At 39.7% G+C, this 25487-nt stretch overlaps 1 protein-coding gene across 3 annotated transcripts in view; it reads left to right on the top strand.

The window, feature by feature from the left end:
- Positions 1–24397, top strand: part of PARVA (parvin alpha) — an 81800-nt gene extending 57403 nt beyond the window's left edge. For 2 of the 3 annotated variants that reach the window (XM_073658271.1, XM_073658273.1), the window contains exons 2-14: positions 913–1002; positions 1085–1155; positions 3678–3780; positions 7458–7598; positions 9064–9179; positions 10379–10447; positions 10566–10624; positions 15265–15284; positions 16046–16107; positions 16513–16581; positions 17068–17169; positions 19319–19391; positions 19473–24397. In XM_073658271.1, coding sequence (XP_073514372.1) covers positions 913–1002; positions 1085–1155; positions 3678–3780; positions 7458–7598; positions 9064–9179; positions 10379–10447; positions 10566–10624; positions 15265–15284; positions 16046–16107; positions 16513–16581; positions 17068–17169; positions 19319–19391; positions 19473–19549 — 1052 coding nt within the window. In that variant the 3' untranslated portion in view covers positions 19550–24397. The remainder of the gene's footprint in view (positions 1–912; positions 1003–1084; positions 1156–3677; positions 3781–7457; positions 7599–9063; positions 9180–10378; positions 10448–10565; positions 10625–15264; positions 15285–16045; positions 16108–16512; positions 16582–17067; positions 17170–19318; positions 19392–19472) is intronic. The other variant, XM_073658272.1, reaches the window with a different exon arrangement.
- The last annotated feature ends 1090 nt before the right edge of the window (positions 24398–25487 follow it).

Here is a 25487-nt window from a genome sequence, read left to right as displayed (position 1 = left end):
AGTCAATAAATTATCACCTACAATCTGACAATAAGTGAATAAATCTGATGGGAGTGTTTTCCCCACACCGGTGATTGACATGAGTGAAGTGCTGCTCTGAAGCCATAGGAGCTAATGTGCAGAGAGAAATGCTGCTCTGAAGCTACTGCTGCTAATGCGCTCCTGTGGTTTGCTAATTCCCCAGGATTGTTTTGTCGGTCCTTGATGTGAATGTGCCAAGCTGGGGGTCAGGTGTACGTGGAGACCCTGGCCTGCGGGGCGATGCTTGTGGACTGCGAGCTCCCTGCATGTGTCTCAATGTAATTACATCATCTTGTGCTCTGTTTATCCGTTAAAATGAGTCCCTGTGCCACATAATGGCGGCTTTTTCTAGTGCGCTGGGAAAGCAAATAGACGTTTGTAGAGCAGTTTGCATATTTACTTGGCAGGGAATCAGGAGATAATGGAATAGGAGCGATGTTTCTGTACAGAATCATTTCCTGAAAAATACTTTCAATTAAATGAGAATGTCTGTGTGTTCTGTCAGAGCACAGGGAAGATCTTCAAGAAAATGCTGGATATTGTGTCCTTTAAATTGGTAACTTTTTCCATATTCAGGGGGTATGAATATTTTTGTAATTATTTCTCATATTGCTAAAAAGAAAAATAGCCAGCTTTCCGGTATACAGCTTCCTCGATGACCTTTGAAGACTAAGGAAAAAAAAAACCCTGTGATCACATCTGTCACCTTCCTCTTGTTTATCCTTCCGAATATATGTTGTAGGGTATAACCACCTAGGACTACAAGAGTGTTTGTTTGTAGTCTGTAACCATGGAGACACATCAGTTTGCATAGAAGCTGTATACACAAAATAGATGATTAATGGTTGTCAAACGTTCCTGTAGTTATTACACTCTTATGCTTTTTTTCAGTATCGGATCTCCAAGAAGAAGGCATCAATGCCATCAATCTACCCCTTAATCCAATTCCTTATGAATTGGACCCGGAGGATACCATGTTGGGTGAGTTATAATCCTGTCACAGGTGTTTGCGGATTATTGATCACTTGTTTTCTATAATATATGTAATTTTTTTTTTCTAAAGAGGAGAATGAGGTGAGGACCATGATTGACCCCTACTCTAGAAGTGACCCCCGACTACAGGAGCTCATGAAGGTACAAGATATTTACTATGCATTTAGTTATGTCACTATATCATAATCATAGTATAATAAAAGGCCAACAACTTTGTAATATAATTCAGTATATATAATTTCTATAATATCTGTATTATATAATTTGTAATATATTCAATTCCTCAGTATTTTCAGGATCTCTGCTGGTTGTCAATGAATATAAAGTTGCTTAGGTCCTTATTTGTGGGGGATTGTTATAAGTCCCACTTCTTTTTTATCTTGTGTGTAGGGATTTACTCTCTCTGGTAGGCCTTAGGCCTTAGATAGTGTTCACACAGGCAATGCCGTTTTTATTGCTTTTCACACAAGTGTTCAACTCCCTGCACAGTTCACACTGAACAGGCTGCAGCCTCCACCCGATTCTCTGCAGCTCTCATAAACAGACTGCTTAGCGCAGTCTCCATTCAGAGAGGAACCCCGGCATGCGTCTCTCTCTCTCAGCTACAGCTCACATTTTGGCTGGTCACTCACTAGTAGCAGCCTCAACTCTGCTCAACATCCAGCAGACTGACACTTTCTCAGGAGATTGCCTCACAATGAATCTACTTCTTGCTTTTTAGAGAAACACTGCAGGTGCATCTAATCAAGCATTGCAAAGCTGGGATTTAACCCTGTCCATCCCAACTATGCTATTCTGATCGTTGCTGCTTGACCTACGATTTGTCTTGACCTTTCAATTGCCTAGACTTTTGTCCTGATCCGCTCCCTTCTTGGAATATTGACCTTGGACTGTTTCCTGACTACGCCTTTGTCTCACTCCTCTGTCTATGACGAATTCTCCTGGCTTTTGACCTCAGACCTCTTGACTACGCAGCCTAACGGCTTGTCCATGAGTAGTGACTAGTGACGGTTATTAACTATTTTTGTGACTTTTTGAGCAAAAAGAATGGGATATTTTTCATGATGTGCATAAAATAACTCCAGGATGGTACTGGAGTTGGAGTTGCGCAAAATATTGTAAATTCTTTTAAAAAAAAGTCGTAAATTAAAGAATCTGCTAAAAACATCTGGAATCACTATATTCCACCCGCAAATCAGAAAACAAAACAAAACAAAAAAATAGGCGAGCACATATAAAGAAGATTTAAAAAAAATAGAATTCTGAATTGGGTGCAAACAAAAAAAGACAAAACACATAAAACTAGACAAAAATCAGGCACAAAGGTGAAGAAGATGCATCAAGGCCTGAAAGTTTTTTCAGTTGCATCCAGTCTAGACAATCCTCTGTGAGCGAAACAGCCTGCACTCCAGACTGATACATTTTACCTACACTGATACATTATAGCAAAGTATCTACACAGGAGAGAGATTTGTTTCTGGGAATGTTTTTAGTTCACAGAGGATTGTCATATGCAATTTGCCTCTTCAGAGAGAAAGAGGACTTGAACTCTATAGCGCCACCTATTGAAAGCAGCAATCCTACAAGTCACAAAGAACCCTTTAACGAGTCGTGCAATATGACTTAGGATAATAGCCAAATCAGAATCTCATTTTGCAGACAGTATTTCGGGCTATTGGGCCTCATCAGTGCAAAGTATGAGAACTGATTTGGCTAGGTGAGAGGCTCTAGACTGAGGTCTAAGGGGCAACGTTTCTCCTTGTGGAGAGTGACATACCGGCTCTGACATGTCAAGGTAAGGAGGCCTATTCACCGTGCTGCTTCCAGTAGGTGGCACTATAGAGTTCAAGTCCTCTTTCTCTTTGAAGAGGCAATTTGCATATTAAATTTCCCAGAGGAGCATTGCACGGCAAATAAGCCTCCCTACCTTGACATGCTAACCCTAAGCCACATGATCCTTAATTCCTTCTAACCATTGGAATTGTTAATTTCCCTAAGAAGCCATGAACAGCCGCTTGTCAGTCAGTCGCTTGTGTAGGTTGCTGTATAATAATGCCAGTGTTGGACCATATATAGGTAGCATAATTTATTGTAGGGCCCATGATGCCCTCCCATACCCCAGAGTTTGTTTTATGCTGGCTCTTTGCTTCTGCACGTTCCCCATATGCGTGATATTAGATGTCTGCATTACCTTACAAGATAGCTTTTATATCTTTTGAATTACAGCTTTTTGCTTCCAGTACAATGGCCGCCACAGACAATGGTGCTTTTAAGTGAATAACTGGAATATTTTCTCGGCATTATTCTCATACAGTCTTTGTATCACTCTGCGCGTTAAACAAACCCTATAGAATGCGATGGAATTGTTTTACACATGCATTAAGTACACGTGTTCATCTGTTCCTCTCCGTGATTCCGAGCGGTGATTTGACTGATATCCTTGTAACTTGTTTAGAATGTGCAATAGAAAATGGTCAATGCGCCCGCGCCTGTGGGGTTGGCAGAATAAACAAACTGTTGCTGCGACGTCTTGGCAATTTTCACATTATCTTCTTAAGTGTATGCTTTGCTTTGTGACTAAAAAGGATTTCTCCCACAGAAAGGGATAAAACGTTTTCTTGATATGAGGCCGCTAATGTTTGTGACTTTGTCTGTCTCCCCAGGTTCTAATTGACTGGATTAATGACGTGCTGGTGGGAGAGCGAATTATAGTGAAGGACCTTGCGGAGGATCTCTACGACGGGCAGGTTCTGCAGAAACTTTTTGGTAAGAAAACAGATTGAATAGAGTAGAGAAATGGGGGTGGTGAAGAGTTCATGGACGACCGAGTTAAAACATCTGGGGTCTATATTACACATTCACAATAGCAGGCAGCATTGTCATACAGAAGTTATCACGCCATTAATCTGGAACAATGGAGAAATGCTGGCACGCTGTGCAGGAGACAACTTCCAGGAGAGAAAAAGGTTTTATTATCACATTATAGGCTGAGGGAAGATGAAGGATTTAATCACATTACAGGTGCTGTTCCTAAGATGGGAGACTTCTGACCTAGAAACGATTTCTTGTCATTAGATAACTATGCATATTAAATTGTATCTACTTTACATGTAACATCAGAAAATATATAGGTTGTATCTGCATATTCTATGCATTAGAGGCACCTCCACAATTTTGTAGAATTACTGAATTACTTCCTAGAAGAGCGGGAGCTGTTATATCTGTAGCGGGATCAACTCCATATTAAAGGGAACCTGTCGTCAGGTTTTCCCAATATAAAGTAAGGATGCATTTATGGCATTCTAGTATGTTATATACATGACCCCAAGCCCCTCTGCATAGTACAAAAAATAGCTTTTATTATACCCACAGACAGCACGGTTCGGTCCGATGGGTGTCTCTGGTCTTGATCTCGGCGCCACCTCTCTTCTTACAATCGGCGTCCTCCTTCCATGCATCATGAGGATGACGAGTCTTACATCATCCACACGGTGTCCCCCAATCTCGCTCCTGTGCAGGCGCATTTCTCTCTGCTCTGCTGAGAGCAGAGCAAAGTACTGTGGTGCGCATGCGACGGGAAAGGCCAAAAAGCGCCAATGAGCGTGAAGCTAAACCGGCACATGCTCACCACAGTTCTTTGCACTGTCCTCAGCAGGGCAGAGAGAAGTGCGCCTGCGCAGGAGCATGATGGAGGACACTATGTGGATGACATAGGATTAGGGACGAACGGACCTGTGGAAGTTCCTGTTCTTCGGGTTCGATTAGTCCAAAATTTGGTTCGGATACAAGAACTGTACCTGAATTTAAACCTTAACCCTGTAGAAATCAATGGGGACCTGAGCTTTGGAGCTAGAAAATCTCTCTCTCTCTCTCTATCTCTATCTCTATCTCTATCTCTCTCTCTATCTCTATCTCTCTCTCTATCTCTCTCTCTAGCTCGCGCCCTTTCTCTCTCTCTCTCTCTCTAGCTCGCGCCCTTTCTCACTCTCTCTCCTCACCCTCTCTCTCTCTCTCCTCACCCTCTCTCTCTCCTCACCCTCTCTCTCTCTCTCTCCTCATCCTCTCTCTCTCTCTCTCTCTCCTCACCCTCTCTCTCTCTCTCTCTCTCCTCACCCTCTCTCTCTCTCTCTCTCTCCTCACCCTCTCTCTCTCTCTCCTCACCCTCTCTCTCTCTCCTCACCCTCTCTCTCTCTCTCTCTCTCTCTCTCTCCTCACCCTGTGTCTCTCTCTCTCTCTCTCTCCTCACCCTCTCTCTCTCTCTCCTCACCCTCTCTCTCTCTCTCTCCTCACCCTCTCTCTCTGTCTCTCTCTCTCTCTCTCTCCTCACCCTCTCTCCTACCCAAACTGTAAAATGGACTTCCAGGAGAAGTCAGAGTTCAGCAACAGACACTAGGCATCCGGTACGAACCCCAAACTTTACAGTTTGGGTTGGGTTTGCTCATCTTTACGTAGGATGTGTCATAGTAAGGAGGATGGCAATCATAAGAAGAAAGGAGACGCTGTATCAAGACCAGCGACCCCCCCATCAGATCGAACCGCGCCGTCTATGGGTATAATATAAGGTCTTTTTTGTGCTATGCAGAGGGGCTCGGGGACATGTATACAACATGCTAGAATGCTGTAAATGCGGTCTCAAAGGTGATGACCATACATTATATTGGGAAAGCCTGATGACAGGTTCCCTTTACTGTCTATAGATCTAGAATGGGAGGTCAAAAAAGCTTCAGTAGGTGTAATGTGGAGGTGTCTCAGTACTTTTATCCATATAGTGTATTTATTCTGACACCAAATACATGTACAATTTATACTGGCACCAGATAGGTATCAGCATATATACATTATTCATATATCGGGTGTTACTATAAATACATTTTACCGTTATATCTAACATTCTAAGATTTATATGTAACATTCCATCTCTAACATTCTATGATTCTATATGTCAGTATAAATACATTATATATTGTATCATCGTAGATAAGTTCTCCATTGTGCCAGCAGCCTTTCATCCTGTATACATTCCTTTCAATATAAATAAGTCTCATTACCGCCTCCTAGGTGTAATTTTTCCCTTTTATTTAATAAAACCTATAATGACATACATCACCAGTGTAACCTTCCCCTGACCTGGCTTACAGATGTGTCTCCGGAGCACCAGGCTTCATGTTTGGTCTATAATTTCCTCAGTAAAAAATGTAAGCTCCATTCACGCTTGTGTTAAAACCTAGCGACCCTGTCTGTGTTTAATGTGAGGCTCATTGATTTCCAATGCAATATCTCAGCCTGTAGATGGGGCCGAAAGATGCATCTGAGCTTTCAGCGGCTTTGCGTCTGGCGAGTCTGATCCATCCACTCATCTCTTTTCATCTCTGTGTACTTGAGCCACACACCAGCTCTTCAGTGTGCACAGGGCTGAGGCTCCATGCTCTTAAGTCCAGCTTATTTTCTTCTTCCTATTATTTTATAGATTTTTAAAAAATATTTATATATAGTTACTTTATTGTAGTGATAGTATATAACAATATTTTGTCTGCCAGTTTCCAATTTTTTTACAAAAAATGGGTTCAAAAAAGGAGAAGAAATACTTATCAATGCGGCTGCACGGCTCAATAAACTGAGTAGCGGCTTGTGTGTGTACTCACCCTAAGGACACAGTCAGATAGCCATATAAATCAGACCGCAATGCGTGGACTGGTCGGCGGCTCTACCCACCTGAGCATGACCGCTGCGTAGTAATATATAAAGCTGTCACACTCGGGTGGGGATAGCTGCCGGCCAGTCCGTGCATTGCGGTCCGATCTCAGTCCTAATTAATACGTCCGTCTGACTGCGCCCTTAAAGAAACATCGATCAAAGGGGTTGTATGGGCCATAAAAAGTTTCCCAGGGCCTTGGAGCTCTAAAAGATTACATTAAATGATATTCGCCTACCGGCACCCACGTGGAACTGGCGGTTCCCTTTTCTGCATTGACAAAGACAGAGGAGATGTCATTATTCTACCTGCAGCAGGACCACTGTGGCCTGTGACTGGCTGCAGCGGTCAGTTGACTTGGGCAGAAAACTATCCAATGACAGATTGGTTAAGTCACCTGACAGCTGCAGCCAGTCATAGGATGCAGCGATCCTGCTGCTGGTGGAACAGTGACGTCTCCTCCGTGACAGCGTAGCGTGCAGTAGGTAAGTATAACTTATTTTGTTATTTTTTATACCTTCAAGTCCCTGGTAAACTTCTTTTTTTTTTTTTTTTGCTCGAACAACTCCTTTAACCAATACATATAAACATTATTATTTTTTTCTTTTTGCTCTGCTGTCATTTCTGGTAACTTAATGAATCAGGAAGCTTAGGTTGAATAGTACCATAGATGATTAGTTATGAATCCATGACTGCAATCGAAGAGTCTGTCTGCAATAGCTTTTTACTATGCTCTTGTCTTTCAATCCAGAAAAGCTTGAAGGAGAAAAGCTGAACGTGGCTGAAGTCACACAGTCCGAAATTGCCCAAAAGCAGAAACTGCAAACAGTCTTGGAGAAGATCAATGAGACCTTGAAACTTCCTCCAAGAAGCATTAAGTGGAATGTAGACTGTGAGTTCCCACTACATCTCCTCACAGCTACTTAACCTTAATGGAAACCACTCTGACAAGTGCTACAACACATTGATACAGGATACCGGGATGGTGGGGGTTATGCTTCGTGTTTCCGGAAAAAAAACGCGGAATCGACCTTGTATATGAAGCAGTATAAAGGAAAGGATGTGGAGTTGTCACTATGACCTGCTTCAGCATCTGGTAAAGTAGATTCCTGGAATTAAAAAGGGTTGTCCAAGATTAAAAAAACGTGTCGGCCATCTTCTAAAAACAGCGCCATGCCTGAAAATGTGTTTTCTATGGGATTGCAGCTCTTCTCAATTGAAGTGAATAGGGCTACGTTCCCACAGTTGTATTTGGGAAGGTTTTGAAGTTGCAGATTTTCTGAACCTATTAGTTAAATTCTATTACTATTGTTTTTTTTTACTGCGTTTTTGAGTGCGCTATTTCACGTGCGTTTTTGACCGTTTTTAGTATGTCATGTTTTAACTTAGGCAACTTTGTTTTTTATTCTTCTTGGTTACTGGCTTTGACAAAACTTTATTGATGCAGTCATGTGTGGATTACATGTGTTTTTCACCTGAGGATTTTATGCCTATAATGCAATTTTATGGAGAAAATATCCATATAAAACTCAGCGTGCTCGCAAGAGAAATTGACATTTTGCAGATTTCAAACATGCATCGCAGGTCAGTATACGCAGTGTAAAAAATGCAGAGTGGGCATTAGATTTCTATTAATCCCATCCATTTTGCTATATCACACATTGCGTTTTTGCTGCATAAAAAATAACCTGATTCAACTTCCTCAGGTTTTGGCAGTCAAAAGGCAGCAAAACCTGATACCTTTGTTTTTTGCTGCGTTTTTGGTGCATTTTTTTCCTGCGTTTTTGTTAGGATACATTTGTCTCTTGTGCATGCTGATAAAGTTTAGTCCATAAATAAATAACCTGATACAACTTCCTCAGGTTTTGGCACTCAAAAGGTAGCAAAAACCTGATACCTTTATTTTTGCTACGTTTTTGCAGCGTTTTTCCACTACCCATTGCTTTCTATGGGTGAAAAACACTGAAAGAAGTGACAGTCAGGAAAAAAAAATGTATGCATGAGATTTTCTGAAATTTCATAGACTGTACTGGTACTGTAAAACGCAGCTGAAAATTTTCATAAAAAAAACCCGCTGAAAAAACATAACGTGTGAACATAGCCTAAGACTCCTCATTTTTTGCACAGCCAAAATACAAAGCCTCAAAAACGCTCACAACCTCTGGCCAGGTGTTGCAGTATTCTTGGAAAAATAGCAGCCATGTTTTTCTATTACTGTGAATTGTGATAATCGTACCTAGATTTATAGATTCATCCATAGACTGTTCTAACAAACATATAGCCATACCATATCTAAGTGCAATAACTATGACATGCTCAGCTTTATGTAATCTTTTATTTATTTCTTTATATTTCAGCTGTTCATGCCAAATCTGTAGTGGCCATTCTACATCTTTTGGTTGCCTTATCTCAGTATTTCCGAGCTCCTATCAGACTTCCTGATCATGTGTCAATACAAGTGGTGGTTGTACAGGTAGGCAAAACTTGATAAAGTTGTCTAGTCAGAGGCATTAAAAAGTATTACTTTGTATTTAGGATAAAATGGAATAACATATGTGGCATCTCTTAACAATTTCCCTTTCTTGTACGAACATGTACTGACATACGGATCCAGAGATATGATCCTTTTTATTTAGTGCTATTTTTTATGGTGTGGCTTACAGGATTCTATGTGGGCATGTATTTAGGTTGCCCTGCATAATTACCTATAGTATAAAAAATAGCGTAAAATAAAAAGACCCATATCGCTGGAACCATATGGCAGATTTCTAAGAAGAAAAAATATTCAGAACAGAGATAATAAAAAAATGCAAAAACTGACCACTTTTGACCTGGTGATCGGTTCTCCTTAAAGCTAATTAGTTTATCTCTTCGGCTTATTTCTATTGGTAGCTGAATCAGAAATGTTGGAAATATAAATAATGTGTAATTCCCTATGTGATATCTCTAAAATGTATTATCTGTGTACTACGCTAATAATACTAAAATCCCCTTTAATTTGCACATTTGTAATTTTTTGACATAATAAATAGATGCCTTATGGATAATGAGCCATAGAACACAGTTATTTGGGAAATTTAATATACTGCAAAGTAGAATAGTCTGGACAATGAAGGTGGGCATGTTGAAAGAAATTAAGTACAGCTCTAAAAAATCACTAGAAAAATAAGCCATGGATTTTTGCAAGTCTCATTCAGATGAATGGGATAGTCCTATGTATTTCTGCAACAATATATCCTTAGATGTCCTCTTCTGTCCAAATTTTAGAAATTATTTTCAATTCAAGCTATACCTATTTCTAGGGTACTGGGCTGCAACGAATACGGTTACAGTAAGGGTTATCAAGCTTACTCTTACCCCAGAAGGTAAAATCTGAGTTTGTAAACTTGTGCAGCTTTTGTTTTATTCCACCCATGCCTCTCAAATCAAAAGAAAGCACCTTTAACAAATAGTATTGATTAAAAAAAACTCTCGTTTTATGTATCCAGCTCCTGTGAAGACCTATGTGTTTGCAGGCTTTCTGACTGGACAGCAGAAGAGGAGACAGATTAGAGAGAGTGTTTGCACTATGTAACCATGTAGACACAAAGGTCTAAATAGGAGCTAAGTTCACAAAATGAGAGAAATTCTTCATCAAGACTATTTCTTAAAATTACTTAATTTCCATTTTAGATGCTTTGGAGGACTCTGCCAAATTGCAAATTTTTTACATCTAAAGCACAGAAGCAATTAATTTCAATGGTAAAATTATACAAACTCTTTTATTCCATCACATTCTATAAAACAAGCCCCATTGTGTTGGGGAGATTTTCCTGCTCTGTGTATAAGCCGTGCTCAGTGTGAGGTTATTCTGTTTCAGAAGCTGGATGGAATGCTGCAGTCTCGTCAGATCCAGGAGGAAATAACCGGTGACACCGAGTATGTGATCATCATTCCTGTCTGATGCTTTATAATGTAGAACAGATGTGTATGAGCTAACTAATCTGATATCAATGTGCTTAAGGGGAAAGCAGAGGTCTGTCCAGTCCCAGTGTGCCAGCCTCACCAGGACAGTCAGCACATATTAAGTACAGTCCTTTCTATGGGGTATCATTCATGTATTCAGCGAGGTAGTAAAAAAAATCATTTTACTAAAGGGTTAATACAGCTGTTGAGTCACTGTATCCTATACTGATTCTCAGTTACATCCTGTGTTATGTCCCAGAGCTGCACTCATTATTCTGCTGGTGCAGTCACTGTGTACATACAGTGAAGGAAATAAGTATTTGATCCCTTGCTAATTTTGTAAGTTTGCCCACTGACAAAGACATGAACAGTCTATAATTTTAAGGGTAGGTTAATTTTAACATTGAGAGATAGACTATCCCAAAAAAAATCAAGAAAATCATATTGTATAAATTAGATACATTTATTTGCACTTTGCAGTGAGAAATAAGTATTTGATCCCCTACAAACCATTATGAGTTCTGGCTCCTACAGACCAGTTGGATGCTCCTAATCAACTTGTTACCTGCATTACAGACAGCTGTCTTACATAGTCACCTGTATAAAAGACTCCTGTCCACAGACTCAATTTATCAGTCAGACTCTAACCTCTACAACATGGGCAAGACCAAAGAGCTTTCTAAGGATGTCAGGGACAAGATCATAGACCTGCACAAAGCTGGAATGGGCTACACAACCATAAGTAAGACGCTGGGTGAGGAGACAACTGTTGGTAGTATGAAAATTTAAGAACTACAAAATGACTGTCAATCGACATCGATCTGGGGCACCATGCAAAATCTCACCTCACATGGTATCCTTGATCATGAGGAAGGTGAGAGATCAGCCTAAAACTACACGGGGGAACTTGTTAATGATCTCAAGGCAGCTGGGACCACAGGCACCAAGAAAACCATTGGTAACATATTACGCCATAAAGGTTTAAAATCCTGCAGTGCCCGCAAGGTCCCCCTGCTCAAGAAGGCACATGTGCAGGCCCTTATGAAGTTTGCCAATGAACACCTGGATGAGTCTGTGCATTATTGGGAGAAGGTGCTGTGGTCAGATGAGACAAAAATTGAGCTCTTTGGCATTAACTTAATGAGCCGTGGTTGGAGGAAGAAGGAGGAGTAAAACCCTAAGAACATCGTCCCAACCGTGAAGCCTGGTGGGGGAAACATTATACTTTGGGGGTGCTTTTCTGCAAAGGGGACATGACGACTGCATCGTACTGAAGGAAAGATGGATGGCGTCATGTATCGCGAGATTTTGGCCAACAACCTCCTTCCCTCAGTAAGAGCATTGAAGATGGGTCGTGGTTGGGTCTTCCAGCAAGACTATGACCCAAAACATGCAGCCAAGGCAACAAAGGAGTGGCTCAAAAAGAAGCACAGTAAGGTCATGGAGTGGCCTAGCCAGTTTCCAGACCTTAATCCCATAGAAAACGTATGGAGGGGCTTGCAACTCCGAGTTGCCAAGCAAGAGCTTCCAAATCTTAATGATTTAGAGATGATCTGCAAAGAAGAGTGGACCAAAATTCCTCCCGACATGTGCGCAAACCACATCATCAACTACAAAAAACATCTGACTGCTGTGCTTGCCAACAAGGGTTTTGCCACCAAGTATTAAGTGTTGTTTGATAGAGGGATCAAATACTTATTTCTCACTGCAAAATATGTATCTAATTTATACAATGTGATTTTCTTGATTTTTTATTTTTGGGATATTCTCTCTCAATGTTAAAATTAATCTACCCTTAAAATTATAGACTGTTCATGTCTTTGTCAGTGGGCAAACTTAAAAAAACAGCAAGGGATCAAATACTTATTTCCTCCACTGTACATTACCTTACTGATCCTGAGTTGCATCATGTATTACACCCCAGAGCTGCACTCATTATTCAGCTGGTGCAGTCACTGTGTACATACATTACATTACTTATCCTGTACTGATCCTGAGTTACATCCTGTATTATACTCCAGAGCTGCACTCACTATCCTGCTGGTGCAGTCACTGTACATACAGTACAGACCAAAAGTTTGGACACATCTTCTCATTTAAAGATTTTTCTGTATTTTCATGACTATGAAAATTGTACATTCACACTGAAGGCATCAAAACTATGAATTAACACATGTGGAATTATATACTTAACAAAAAAGTGTGAAGCAACTGAAAATATGTCTTATATTCTAGGTTCTTCAAAGTAGCCACCTTTTGCTTTGATGACTGCTTTGCACACTCTTGGCATTCTCTTGATGAGCTTCAAGAGATAGTCACCGGAAATGGTCTTCCAACAATCTTGAAGGAGTTCCCAGAGATGCTTAGCACTTGTTGGCCCTTTTGCCTTCACTCTGCGGTCCAGCTCACCCCAAACCATCTCGATTGGGTTCAGGTCTGGTGACTGTGGAGGCCAGGTCATCTGGCGTAGCACCCCATCACTCTCCTTCTTGGTCAAATAGCCCTTACACAGCCTGGCGGTGTGTTTGGGGTCATTGTCCTGTTGAAAAATAAATGATGGTCCAACTAAACGCAAACCGGATGGAATAGCATGCCGCTGCAAGATGCTGTGGTAGCCATGCTGGTTCAGTATGCCTTCAATTTTGAATAAATCCCCAACAGTGTCACCAGCAAAGCACCACCACACCATCACACCTCCTCCTCCATGCTTCACGGTGGGAACCAGGCATGTAGAGTCCATCCGTTCACCTTTTCTGCGTCGCACAAAGACACGGTGGTTGGAACCAAAGATCTCAAATTTGGACTCATCAGACCAAAGCACAGATTTCCACTGGTCTAATGTCCATTCCTTGTGTTTTTTTAGCCCAAACAAGTCTCTTCTGCTTGTTGCCTGTCATTAGCAGTGGTTTCCTAGCAGCTATTTTACCATGAAGGCCTGCTGCACAAAGTCTCCTCTTAACAGTTGTTGAAGAGATGTGTCTGCTGCTAGAACTCTGTGTGGCATTGACCTGGTCTCTAATCTGAGCTGCTGTTAACCTGCGATTTCTGAGGCTGGTGACTCGGATAAACTTATCCTCAGAAGCAGAGGTGACTCTTGGTCTTCCTTTCCTGGGGCGGTCCTCATGTGAGCCAGTTTCTTTGTAGCGCTTGATGGTTTTTGCAACTACATTTGGGGACGCTTTCAAAGTTTTCCCAATTTTTCGCACTGACTGACCTTCATTTCTAAAAGTAATGATGGCCACTCGTTTTTCTTTACTTAGCTGCTTTTTTCTTGCCATAATACGAATTCTAACAGTCTATTCAGTAGGACTATCAGCTGTGTATCCACCAGACTTCTGCACAACACAACTGATGGTCCCAACCCCATTTATAAGGCAAGAAATCCCACTTATTTAACCTGACAGGGCACACCTGTGAAGTGAAAACCATTTCCGGTGACTACCTCTTGAAGCTCATCAAGAGAATGCCAAGAGTGTGCAAAGCAGTCATCAAAGCAAAAGGTGGCTACTTTGAAGAACCTAGAATATAAGACATATTTTCAGTTGTTGCACACTTTTTTGTTAAGTATATAATTCCACATGTGTTAATTCATAGTTTTGATGCCTTCAGTGTGAATGTACAATTTTCATAGTCATGAAAATACAGAAAAATCTTTAAATGAGAAGGTGTGTCCAAACTTGGTCTGTACTGTACATTACATTACTGATCCAGTACTAATCCTGAGTTACATCCTGTATTATACTCCAGAGCTGCACTCACTATTCTGCTGGTGCAGTCACTGTGTACATACATTACATTACTGATCCTGAGTTACATCCTGTATTATACTCCAGTGCTGCACTCACTATTCTGCTGGTGTAGTCCCTGTGTACATACATTAAATTACTGATCCTGTACTGATCCTGAGTTACATCCTGCATTATACTCCAGAGCTGCACTCACTATTCTGCTGGTGGAGTCACTGTGTACATACATTAAATTACTGATCCTGAGCTACATCCTGTATTATACTCCAGAGCTGCACTCACTATTCTGCTGAAGGCATTATGAATAATACAAATCACCACCAGGGTAAGATCTTGCAGACACATAACAAGGGTATGTTGGGTAATTTTAGTACAGAATCCTGCAAAAAATATGCTTTGTTTAAGGCTATGTGCTCACGATGCGTACCAGCCTGCGGCCCCAACGCTGTGGAATAGCCGGTGGCGGCTTCCGTTATTTATTCAAATGAGCGGCGGCCATATATATATTTTTTTTTTACCTGTGGACTTTCCTCATAGAGGTTAGGTCTATGGGGAAAGTCTGCATGCGGACCCGCAAGAGAAATTGACATGCGGCGGTCTGGAAAGACGCGCCGCATGTCAATTTCCGCAGGTGTCTAGAAATCCCATTCACTATGCTGTAACATCTGGACGCTGTGGGTTGGACACCGTCAAACCGGCAGCGGCTTCAAATCGTGTGCACATGCCCAGAAAACTTTTTCCCCATTGGAATAGATAGGGTTTGGCATGGATAAGATAATGCTGTGGAGTGAATACTCTTGAATTTGTCATAATTGCTTGGACATTCTTAAAAATTAATGTAATTTTTCTTCTGTTTTATTTCCAAAGGGCCTTATCAGGAAGACATGGTGAGTGTAGTGGCTGTCTCATGTCATTTACAAATTAGAAATGTTATATTAAAGTACAAATAAATGACCATAATCCAGCATCCTTTGGATGGTAAAATGCTAGATGATTTGTGTGTGTGTGCATATATGTAGACATGCATGAACTGACACATCAAGTTCTGTGCTGACATTGGGGTGCATGATCCTTTGATCATAATCTCTACTAGTCACCAGAGAATCGCCATGGATTTGCCAAGTGCCGGTCTATCAGGCGTGTTTTTTTTGGGGGGAGGGGGGTTGCTGCATGCAGTAGCTAAAGGGGCTTCTTTTTTTTGTAAACCCTTAGGGCAACTTTTTGATATATTTTTTATTTGCTCTGATCAATGCGTAGTAGCCGCATCTGGCTCCTATTCTTTTGCACAAAACCTGTGCTACAGTAGCCAGCAGTGACCGCTACACTTTGATCAGAGCTACGCTCAGCAGCTCCGCTCAAAGTATTTACATCTGTCCAACACTGGAGCAAAAATAGATGATCCGTGGGGTCGCCAGGTATCATACCCCTACTGATCTGCTATTGAGGACCTATGTTGGGTACAGGTCACCAAGACCATATGCCCAGGCAACTCCTTTAAGTGAATTTGGGATGGGGGGGATCCCTGAGGCAAGATTCCCCGTGAACATCTAAGTGCAAAATGTCAATAGCTTACAATGTTTTTATTTTTCAACAAAGTATGCATTTCCATTATTGCTGTGTTTAAAGCTTTTATGTTTTTTCTTTGTAGAGAGAGATGCTTTTGATACGCTCTTTGACCACGCACCCGATAAACTTAATGTGGTTAAAAAGGTTAGTTATGGGGAGAGTTGGAAACACTCTTCCATGTTGGGAACCATTTATTTAAAGGGAGAATGTTCTTTTAAAAAATGAATCTCAATAGATTTCACATTGAAAATAATAACCATCTTCTCTAAAAATAAAAGGACTAGGTGTTGAAATTTTAGCTTTCCGATACTTCTCTTCCCTGACAGATGATGTCGGGAGGTCTCCATACACATCACATGGTCGTTTGAATTCACCGATTTCAGCGGGACCAATGTTTATGGGGTCCTTGAATCTGTTGATGCTACCATAGCAGTTAGTAATGTCAACAGTATTGAAGGGAAGAAAAAGAAATAGAGCCTGCACTTGTCAGGAAATGATGGGAGTTCATTGCTCTGAAAGATAAATTATTGTTTCTTTTCAAACTTATAGACTTTGATAACTTTTGTCAATAAACACCTCAATAAACTGAACTTGGAAGTAACAGAGCTGGAGACCCAGGTAACAAGTTATTCTACGTTACATCCTTATTAACAACTACTTTTTAATTTATTTGAGTTTGTAAAAATATCATTTTTAAAAGACTTAAGTTTTTCTACTTAAACTGTTTATATTTTGCACTTACGTTTAGTTGTCTTTATCCTCTAAGCAGTGTAAATGATAGTGTAATTTTTTAATTTTGGACAACATGGCCACATCCAGGGTCAGATCTGTATGGATACATGTGAATACTCTTTCTCCAATAGATATAATATGCACATACATTATAGTACAGGGGCGAAGTGCTCTAACCAGAGAGTACAGAAAGAAACATAATCAATAATTACCCATGAAAACCAAAATGAAAACCTCCATTTTTTTGCACTGCAAGCTGCGTGTAGAAAGCAGAAAAATAGACACAAAAATATGTGTTACAAAGTGATTTCTTATCTCATGACTGAATAATTGTAGGTATAAAAGAGTTGTATAATGTTTATGTTTTTGTAGTTTGCAGATGGCGTCTATCTTGTACTATTGATGGGTCTTTTGGAAGGATATTTTGTGCCCCTTTACAATTTTTTCCTCACTCCAGACAGCTTTGAGCAAAAGGTAATCCTATATAAGTGTATCTCCGAATGTCTTTATTGTAATAAATATTGATATATGATCTTGAGAATGAAAGAAATATAAATATATATATATGTTGTGTTGTATTTATAATCTAAATTTCCTATGTCATGAAAAGTTACTGGAAGGTATAGTGGATGTTTAGGATGGTGCAAGAACCAAATGTCCCCATACACAGTAGACTAAAGTCATCCGATCCCACCAATATTGGGGTAGAGTAGGATCTGGATGATGTCAAGGGAAAAGAAGGATCCTATCCGCTGAATTTCAGCAACCGATACTTTTCTTCTCTCTGGAGCTAAGCAGCTGGCAGATGATTCTGGCAGCGACTTTCTCATATAGAACAAAGGGGTGTTTAGCCGAGCCCAGCGTTCCTGTGTATGAGGAATTGGAAGAGAAAGTTGTCAGTTTGGCCGAAGGCTATTTAATGTGTATAGGGGCCTTAAGATACGCAGACACAGGGTAGCAATGCAGCTATCAACACATCTCGCATGCTTGCTAACTTTTATTAATTTGCTGGAACTATCCTGAATTTTCAGATAAAGTCCCAGCAAATTTGATCTCTCAAAGGCTTGGATTTACTTTGAAGGTGTTTGTAGGAGTGTCGAGTGGGAATTACATGTCGCTATTCCTCCAGAACTAATGTTGGTAAGTTTGATCCCAATGTTTTATCTTAGCCCCCTTAGCTGGAGAGGGCTATCTCCCGAGGTTGTGTTTCCAGGGATAGATACACAAGCGAAGGGCAGCCAAGCAGCTGGTAACCTGGTGGCAGGGAGTCTTCTTACCTCCACCCACTTGTTGTTCTCCATAGCTCCTTGCTGCAATATTTCAACCTGGTGCCACACTTTCCCTGAGCACCCCAAAGAGGTTCTTGAAAAATAAAGGGGTCAAAAGACACTGTCTGTAGCACTTCGCCTTCTCCCTTCATCAGCATTGTTGCCCTCTGTCTTCTGAGCAACGTTGGACCTTCTGCAGCCTCTTCTAGTGGCCTTCAATGCTCATCTTCACCCACGTAAAGGGTGCTCTGATTTGTTAGCTGACGTCAAGCAGTGGTTCACACAAGGGGGCGCTCTCCCACGCCTTACAGTCAAGCAATCACTAGGTCTAATGTTACAGGTAAAGGCTTTATCTGTACCTTCTCCATGTCATCAGGATGGTTTTGTGGATTTTCTTTCACTTTTGCACTTCTGCTGAAGGGTAAAAACAAGTTGATAAAATACATTTTCACAGACATTTCTGTTGTGCTGAGGCTTAGTTTAATGTGTAGCAAACATGTTGAGTGTAACATCTGCTGTCCGGTTTTCTGAGGGGTTTGTCTTGGCATGAAAGGAACTGAAGAGGATCTACTACAATAATAATTATTATAATACAGGCTGGTAGTCTGACATATTGCACCATGCTAATGACGATTAACACGGCAGAAAAGTGTTAAGGGGGATGTCTCATTAGGAAAGGACATATTGTTGTTACCAGATTTTTATATAACTTTCTCTATTAAAAAAAATTCTGAAAATGAAGCATAATAATAGTTTGACACTTCATTCATTATTGCATGTTTGCCTTTTTTAATGTTTTTTTTTGCTTGTTTTTCATTTGCGTCTAATTCTCCTTTTAATGTTCGCCCTTTTTTAAGTCTATGTAATGTGTTCTCCCTTGTGGGCGAGGTATGGGGCTTTCCAGATTTTTTCAGCTGCTTCATTATTTGCATCTTTTAAAAATGTCACAAAATTTGGCGCAAATGTATTCCAGTCTTCCTTCCCGGGGAGAGTGATGTTATGGACACTTGAAATGTTGGCACCAGTTTTGCTTTTTTTCACTAAAAATTCACCAAAAAAAATGAAAAACAAAAATAAAAACCGGTTTTGACTTTTGCACAAAACTCATGAACCGCATACGGCATTTTGAAGAATTTGGAAGAAAGAAAACTGCAATGAATACCGCAAGACAAAAAAGAAAATTGACTTAAAAAAAAGAAAAACACAAATAAATGATGAATTGGGGCCCAAATTCTAATTCACCAGCAATAGACTAGCCATGTCATTCTAGCATCCCACAAGATTCTCCTTAAATACTGTGTGCTGTTATGTGAATTTGCCTCCATGATATTAAAGCCCCTTTACGATCTCTCTAGGTGGTAAATGTATCCTTTGCGTTTGAACTCATGCAAGACGGCGGCCTTGAGAAGCCAAAGCCAAGGCCGGAAGGTTAGTTCAGTCTTCATCGTATTATGGTATTATTGTTCCCCTCCGCTTTGATGCTTTCTGATCGCTCTGTTTTACCCTCAGACATAGTGAATTGTGACTTGAAGTCCACACTCAGAGTCCTGTACAATCTGTTCACCAAATATCGCAGTGTGGAATAACGCAGCCGCAACGAGAGAGAGAAAAAAATTCCGGAAAAAAAACGTCTGAAGAGCTTCACATCTATTAATTGTTTATTTAATGCTGAGAAAAAGGGAACATTTGATATATTTTTGGATTATTTTTAAGACTGTTTCATATCAATTTCCAGCTCGGACCACAATCCAGGTTATAGGTGAATGGTAATTAAGCACTATCAGATGGTGCTTCTGTTTGTTTTTGGGTTCCACCATCAGTTCACAGCCATTTTTACCCTAATTTTTGACATCCAGTTTCCTAAAAAATCTGCCTAGCTGTCACATATTTATTCGGAAGATAGAGGGGTGACAACCAATATGCAATCAATATTTATGCTAACCCTATGTCACCCTACTTCAAGGTCTCTGAATGGTAAATTGTATCCCTTTGTGTAATTAAAAAACACAATCCTTTTGTAATTTAAAGCCTCATTCAGATGTACGTTTTTTGCGTACGAGTGCTATCCGTGATTTTCACAGATAATATTCATACCTATGATTTTCTATGGGGCCGTTCACGTGTCCGATTTTTCCTCGGACCGAGTGGTCCGTGCAAAATTTCGGAGGCATGTCCGATTTTGATCCTAGGGTCGGATCAAAATCAGTAAGACAAGTTAATGGATCCGTAAAAAATCGGACTGCACTTGAAATATATCTGATTTTCACGGACTGTCAGAATGGAGAAGGTGGAGAATTAGTTTTAATTTCTCAACATCCAAGAGAATTGGATGACACTCATACCACAGAATAATGATCAGAATAATCCGATTATTGCTATGCATTTTGGGGCTAAATGAAGCTCTTTATCAGGCTAGAGTACAATATATCAATAAAGAAACTTCCACTATTAATTCTGGGTCATCAGTCTCCTCATAAGGCCACGGCCCCACTATCAGTATTTGGTCAGTATTTTTTCTCAGGAGTGGAAGCCAAAACCAGGAGTGGGTGATAAATGCAGAATTGGTGACTTGTTTCTATTATACCTTTTCTCTGATTGTTCCTCACCTAGTTTTGGCTCCCACTCCTGAGAAAAGATACCTACCAAATACTGATAGTGGGGCCGTGGCCTAACATCTAAACTTGTACTCTTATCTGATAAGAATGGTGGTCTGGACCACAGAATGTGTTGATAAACTTTCAATGTGCTTTTGGTCTTTTACTCCTTCAAGTATCTTATATAAAAGATATATCATTTATATAATTAGTGTCAAAATATCCCTGGGGTTTATTATATTCCTTATTGTCATCTTTAATTACTAGTACATTATGCCAATTGTCTTTTTTTTTCCTTTTTTAAAGGGGGCGACATTTAAAAGATATAGCAAACTTTTTTTTTTTACTTAATTGCATGTATTTTGGGCTAAAAATATTTTTTTCAATTTGGCTTTCATTAAAAAATGCGCAACCTTTGGCTTTTATTGGCTCTTTGTTTTCTTAGCACATTGCTGATTGCAGAATGAATTAACTGAGGATCCATCGGTCAGCTTATTCTAATGAGAGAGTTTGTGACTTTAAGGGCTCGCTCTCACTTGCAATTAAATTGGACGAATGCAATCCGATAAAAAATCTGATTGCATTCGGAACAATTTAATCCTATGTTTCTGAGCTCAGTGGCGTTTTTTTTTCCAGCTCTGATCGGATTGCGTTCGGGCTGGAAAAAAATCGCAGCATGCTGCATTCGGATCGCACGCACCCATATAAGCCTATGGGTGTGTGTGAAACATTGCACTACACTCGGATATCACCCGAGTGCAGTGCGATTCCCGCCGATGCCAGCAACAAAGGAGATGGAGAAATTGATTTCTCCATCCCCTCCACAGCTGTGCTGCGATCCTCTCTGTGCGAGAGGATCGGAGCATGGAGCACTGACATTCGGCTCCCGCTCGGAGCAAAGCAGGAGCCAAATGTCATTAGCATATCGCATCGGATGCCCTACACTAGTGGGACCCCGGCCTTATTGTCTTTTTCTGAGCTCCACTTATCTGGTTTATGTTCAGCTCAACTTTGATGTGGACTGTATTCATAGATCGTCTGAGAGGAGCTCAGAAAAAAAGACAGATAAAAGAGTTATCAGGGTGAGCTCACTGACGGATTCTCAGATAACTCATTTTGCAGCCAGCAATACACAGTTAAACACAAGGGAAATAGAAGGTAAATGCTGCAAAATGTTTAAAGTAAATCCGTCAGCAAGTTTTTGCTGTGTGATCTGACAGGAGCATGATGTAGGGGATGAAACCCTGATTCCAGCGATGTATCACTTAGTTTTGTGGGTGCAGCAGTTGTGATACAATCACAGTTTTTTCTGCTGCGGATCTAGCAGAGCTCAGAATGCTGAGCCCTGTATAACCACGCCCACATCACTGATAAAATACATACAAACTTTTGATCTATTTAGTATCTGCTTTTGCCTATTACCCACAATTCTATTTTCAGTTGTTTTTTTTTGTTTTTATGGTGGGGTTAGCATTCCTCAAAATATCAGTGAAGTTTAGAACAGTTTAAGTAATTCCCCTTTCTTATATGAAAAAAAAAAACCTGACCATTCCAAATCATTGTAACCAACTGGCGCTGTATACTGAGCCATTCTGACTGTTAAAATTTGGGTAGAGGTGAAAAATGACAATGAAACCAAGACCAATAAAATTAAATAGAAAATAATTGCACGCACTAATGGACCATTTCTACATCCTTTTTTTAGTGTTTCAAAAGGTTGTAAAAAAAATGATGTTACTTATGCAGCATTTGACTGTGTTAATTTACATGAAAATGTCTTGGCCTGAACTCATTTAACACCTAATTTATGGCTTTTGCAAATTTTTCCGCTAATGAATAACTGCTGCAGGTCTGTAATTTACCTGCTGTGAAAATTAAGATGTTGAAATATACGAGGAAAACTCGGCGTGCCGCTAATCTGCCACCGATACGGAACACACAGGCCATTATGTCAGGTGTTTCCTTCCTAAATCAAGTATAATATCATGACGATCCCCCGCAGGATCTACAAATTGATTAATTTGTAAGTCATGTTCCCGTACGAAAGTGGCGTTATATTTACACCCGCACTGTAGCGAGGAATTTCGGTCGCATACCATTTCAATAATAATATAATGTGTCACCTATTGTGATAATTGGTCGTGGCCTGGCTGGGCGCTTATCCGTTTGCCAAATTATATTATTAGATTTTCTTAGTTTTCTTTTGTAAAAACTGTCTTAACTTCGAAGCTTAATGGTGAAATTATTTTTTATAGGCTATAATGGCTAATATCTATTTCTAGTTTTATAAATAGTCTTAATAATGTAGGACATAAAACACTAAAGAGGGAAAAAAATGGTGCAAGAGAATCAGAAAATATTTTCTCCCCTCGTAAATATTCTCAAGTGAGGGTGGCTAGTTGGTTGGCATATTGCAACATACGTATCATTGCATTCTGATAGAGCATGATGCATAGTGAAGGGTCTTTTTGCTGGGTTTTTGGAGTAGAAAATGAGCAGAAACTCCCAAGTTTTTAAGGAATTTTGAGTTTTTGGAGAGTTTCCGCTCAGTGACTCTGTGCACATGGCATCTTTTAAACTCAGGCAACCCTGACGAGTTTTTCACAGAGAAAACACTTCAGGAAACTCTGGAGTTTTTCTTCCTCAAGCTTCTTTGGTGTTTTTCAATTGATTCCTCACCGCTTTTTGGATTTATTTTTTTTTTCAGCTGGCGTTTTTTTGGAGGGTTTTTCCATGGTTTTTGAGACTTTTTTTTTTACTGTTTTCCAGCCATATTTTTCATGTCATCGAATTAATAAAGAAACTGCCAGTGTTTTTTTTTTAAGCAAAAACTATAGCTAGGACTTGAAAAAAATCCGGTTGTCTTCTGGGCATCTTTTGATCTTTCCCATTGACTTGTATTGTAAAGTACAAAGCGTTTTCCGAGCAGAAAGTGCCAGAAGAATGGACATGTTACTTCTTTTAACTGTTTGGCATTTTTAGAAACCTAAAGGGATTAAAAGACGTTCAAAAGTCTGAACAAGTCATATGTTTATTCTTTTGAACTTTTTTGAAAGTTTTTTTTCAGGCGGAATCTGCCAGGAAAAGACGTTGTTTGCACTAACTCGTTTCTGCTCCAAAAACTCCCAAAAAAGCTGTGTGTGCATTTCTTGGGTTGAAAGAGACATAGATCCATCAAGTTCAACCAAATTCCACTATGTTCACACAGTTTTTTTTAAGGTGCAAACTGCTCCAGGAAATGCTCCTTTTTGGGGAGTTTTTCTTTTTTGAACAGTTTCCTGATGCAGTTTTGAAGAGGTTTTGGGAGTTTTTTGTTTTTTTTTCAGTCTTTTAAGGGTATGTTCACATGACGTTTGAGTCTACCACCCCTTTCCCGTTCCTCATTTTAACTCAACTCAAAATATATTAGTTAGGACTTTTCATTAATTGTTATGCAGGAATAGAAAAACATAACTGCGTTCATCGAAACCAGCGCAAGACATGTCCCCAGGTTCTGTGTCATCTCAGTCCTATTCACTTCAATTGAACGGAGCTGTAATACCAGAACTAACCCATATACTGTTATGGTGCTGTTTCTAGAAGAGAACAGTCATGTATTTTTCATTCTGGACAACTTTTGACCTCATTCAGGCGTCCTTGTTTTTCATGAATAACGCATGTACACTTTACAGTATTTGTGACTTTTCACTAAATGTCGGCAAAAAAAAAAAAAATTAAACCTGTCCGTTTTTGATCCTAGTCACAGATCAAACTTACCCAATCATGTCTACGGTTCTGTGAGAAATTGGGACAGTAGGCGGATGCCAACCTAGTTTAAAATTTGATCAAAAACGATGAAAATTATTTTGTTTTTCCATGTATGCAAAAAAAAAAAATAAGTTTCAATAGGGCCCTTAGCTGGCAATAGGCACAATAATGGCAGGGCATTCATACTAATTAGCAATAATTAGTACAATATAGTTTTTTTTTCTTTAAGCTGGAATATGTCAAATTTGTTAAACATTTTTGCCAGTTCACTAGTCACTATTGCTACTATTGTAGCCAATTATGGACCAAGATTTTTCCATGACCAGCAGTCCAAAAAGTATAATTGGCTGATTTTTTGCAAATATCATTGTATATATGGTTCCTTGTGACATTGTATTGCATGGCACGTGAAAACAAGAGCTCTAAAAAATGTATGCATTATACTAAACACTACATTTGTATTTGTATGGTTGATTTGGTTCATTTAATATTTATGGAGCTCTTTACTATTATGTTGCATCACATGATTTCTTTATTCTACTTATGCACATCGTAGAAGGATAAATTATATTACTAAGCTTTACTAAAACTTATGCACTCATTACCCTAGACATGGAAGGTGCAGCCATCATGGAGCCATTCTACTGCATGGCATATTGTTTCCCTAAAGGTGTAATTCCTACTATTTTTTCAAATATTATTTTACCATCTGCCTTCTTTTCTGTTTAAAATTTGGCATCTATTATTTTTGTTGGTTGGTTCTGTTATTTCAGTTCAAAGATCACAATTTTCCTGTGCATTAGATCTCTTCATGGGGGGGGCGCTATTGCATTGATTCCTATAGAAAAACTAAGCGGTGAAGGTTGGTATTACAGCTGAGAAAAGTGTTAGGAACTTTATTCAAAGACATTTTCCATTAGAAATAGTGGATGCCTTATTTTATCAGAACAGACAGATGGATATATCTATATCATTGTATCACCGATCGGCTTCTAAAGAATGCAGTGGATAATGGTGCAAAATGGTTGACCTCAGTCTGTTAAACAGCTGCCACAATGTACATGTCGTTGTTTTGTATTCTGCAATTTATATTTTTATGTTGCTGTTCATAAAATGAAGAAAATTATATTTGTACCGTGATATATCACATATTATGCTTTTTTTTCACTAAAAATAAAGAAAT

Source organism: Phyllobates terribilis, unplaced genomic scaffold (genome assembly GCF_046119375.1).
Source record: "Phyllobates terribilis strain yellow unplaced genomic scaffold, ASM4611937v1 Scaffold_13__5_contigs__length_258822181, whole genome shotgun sequence".
NCBI lineage: Eukaryota > Metazoa > Chordata > Amphibia > Anura > Dendrobatidae > Phyllobates > Phyllobates terribilis.
The sequence above is the reverse complement of the archived record's forward strand: the minus strand, read 5'-3'. Positions and strand labels throughout refer to the sequence as shown.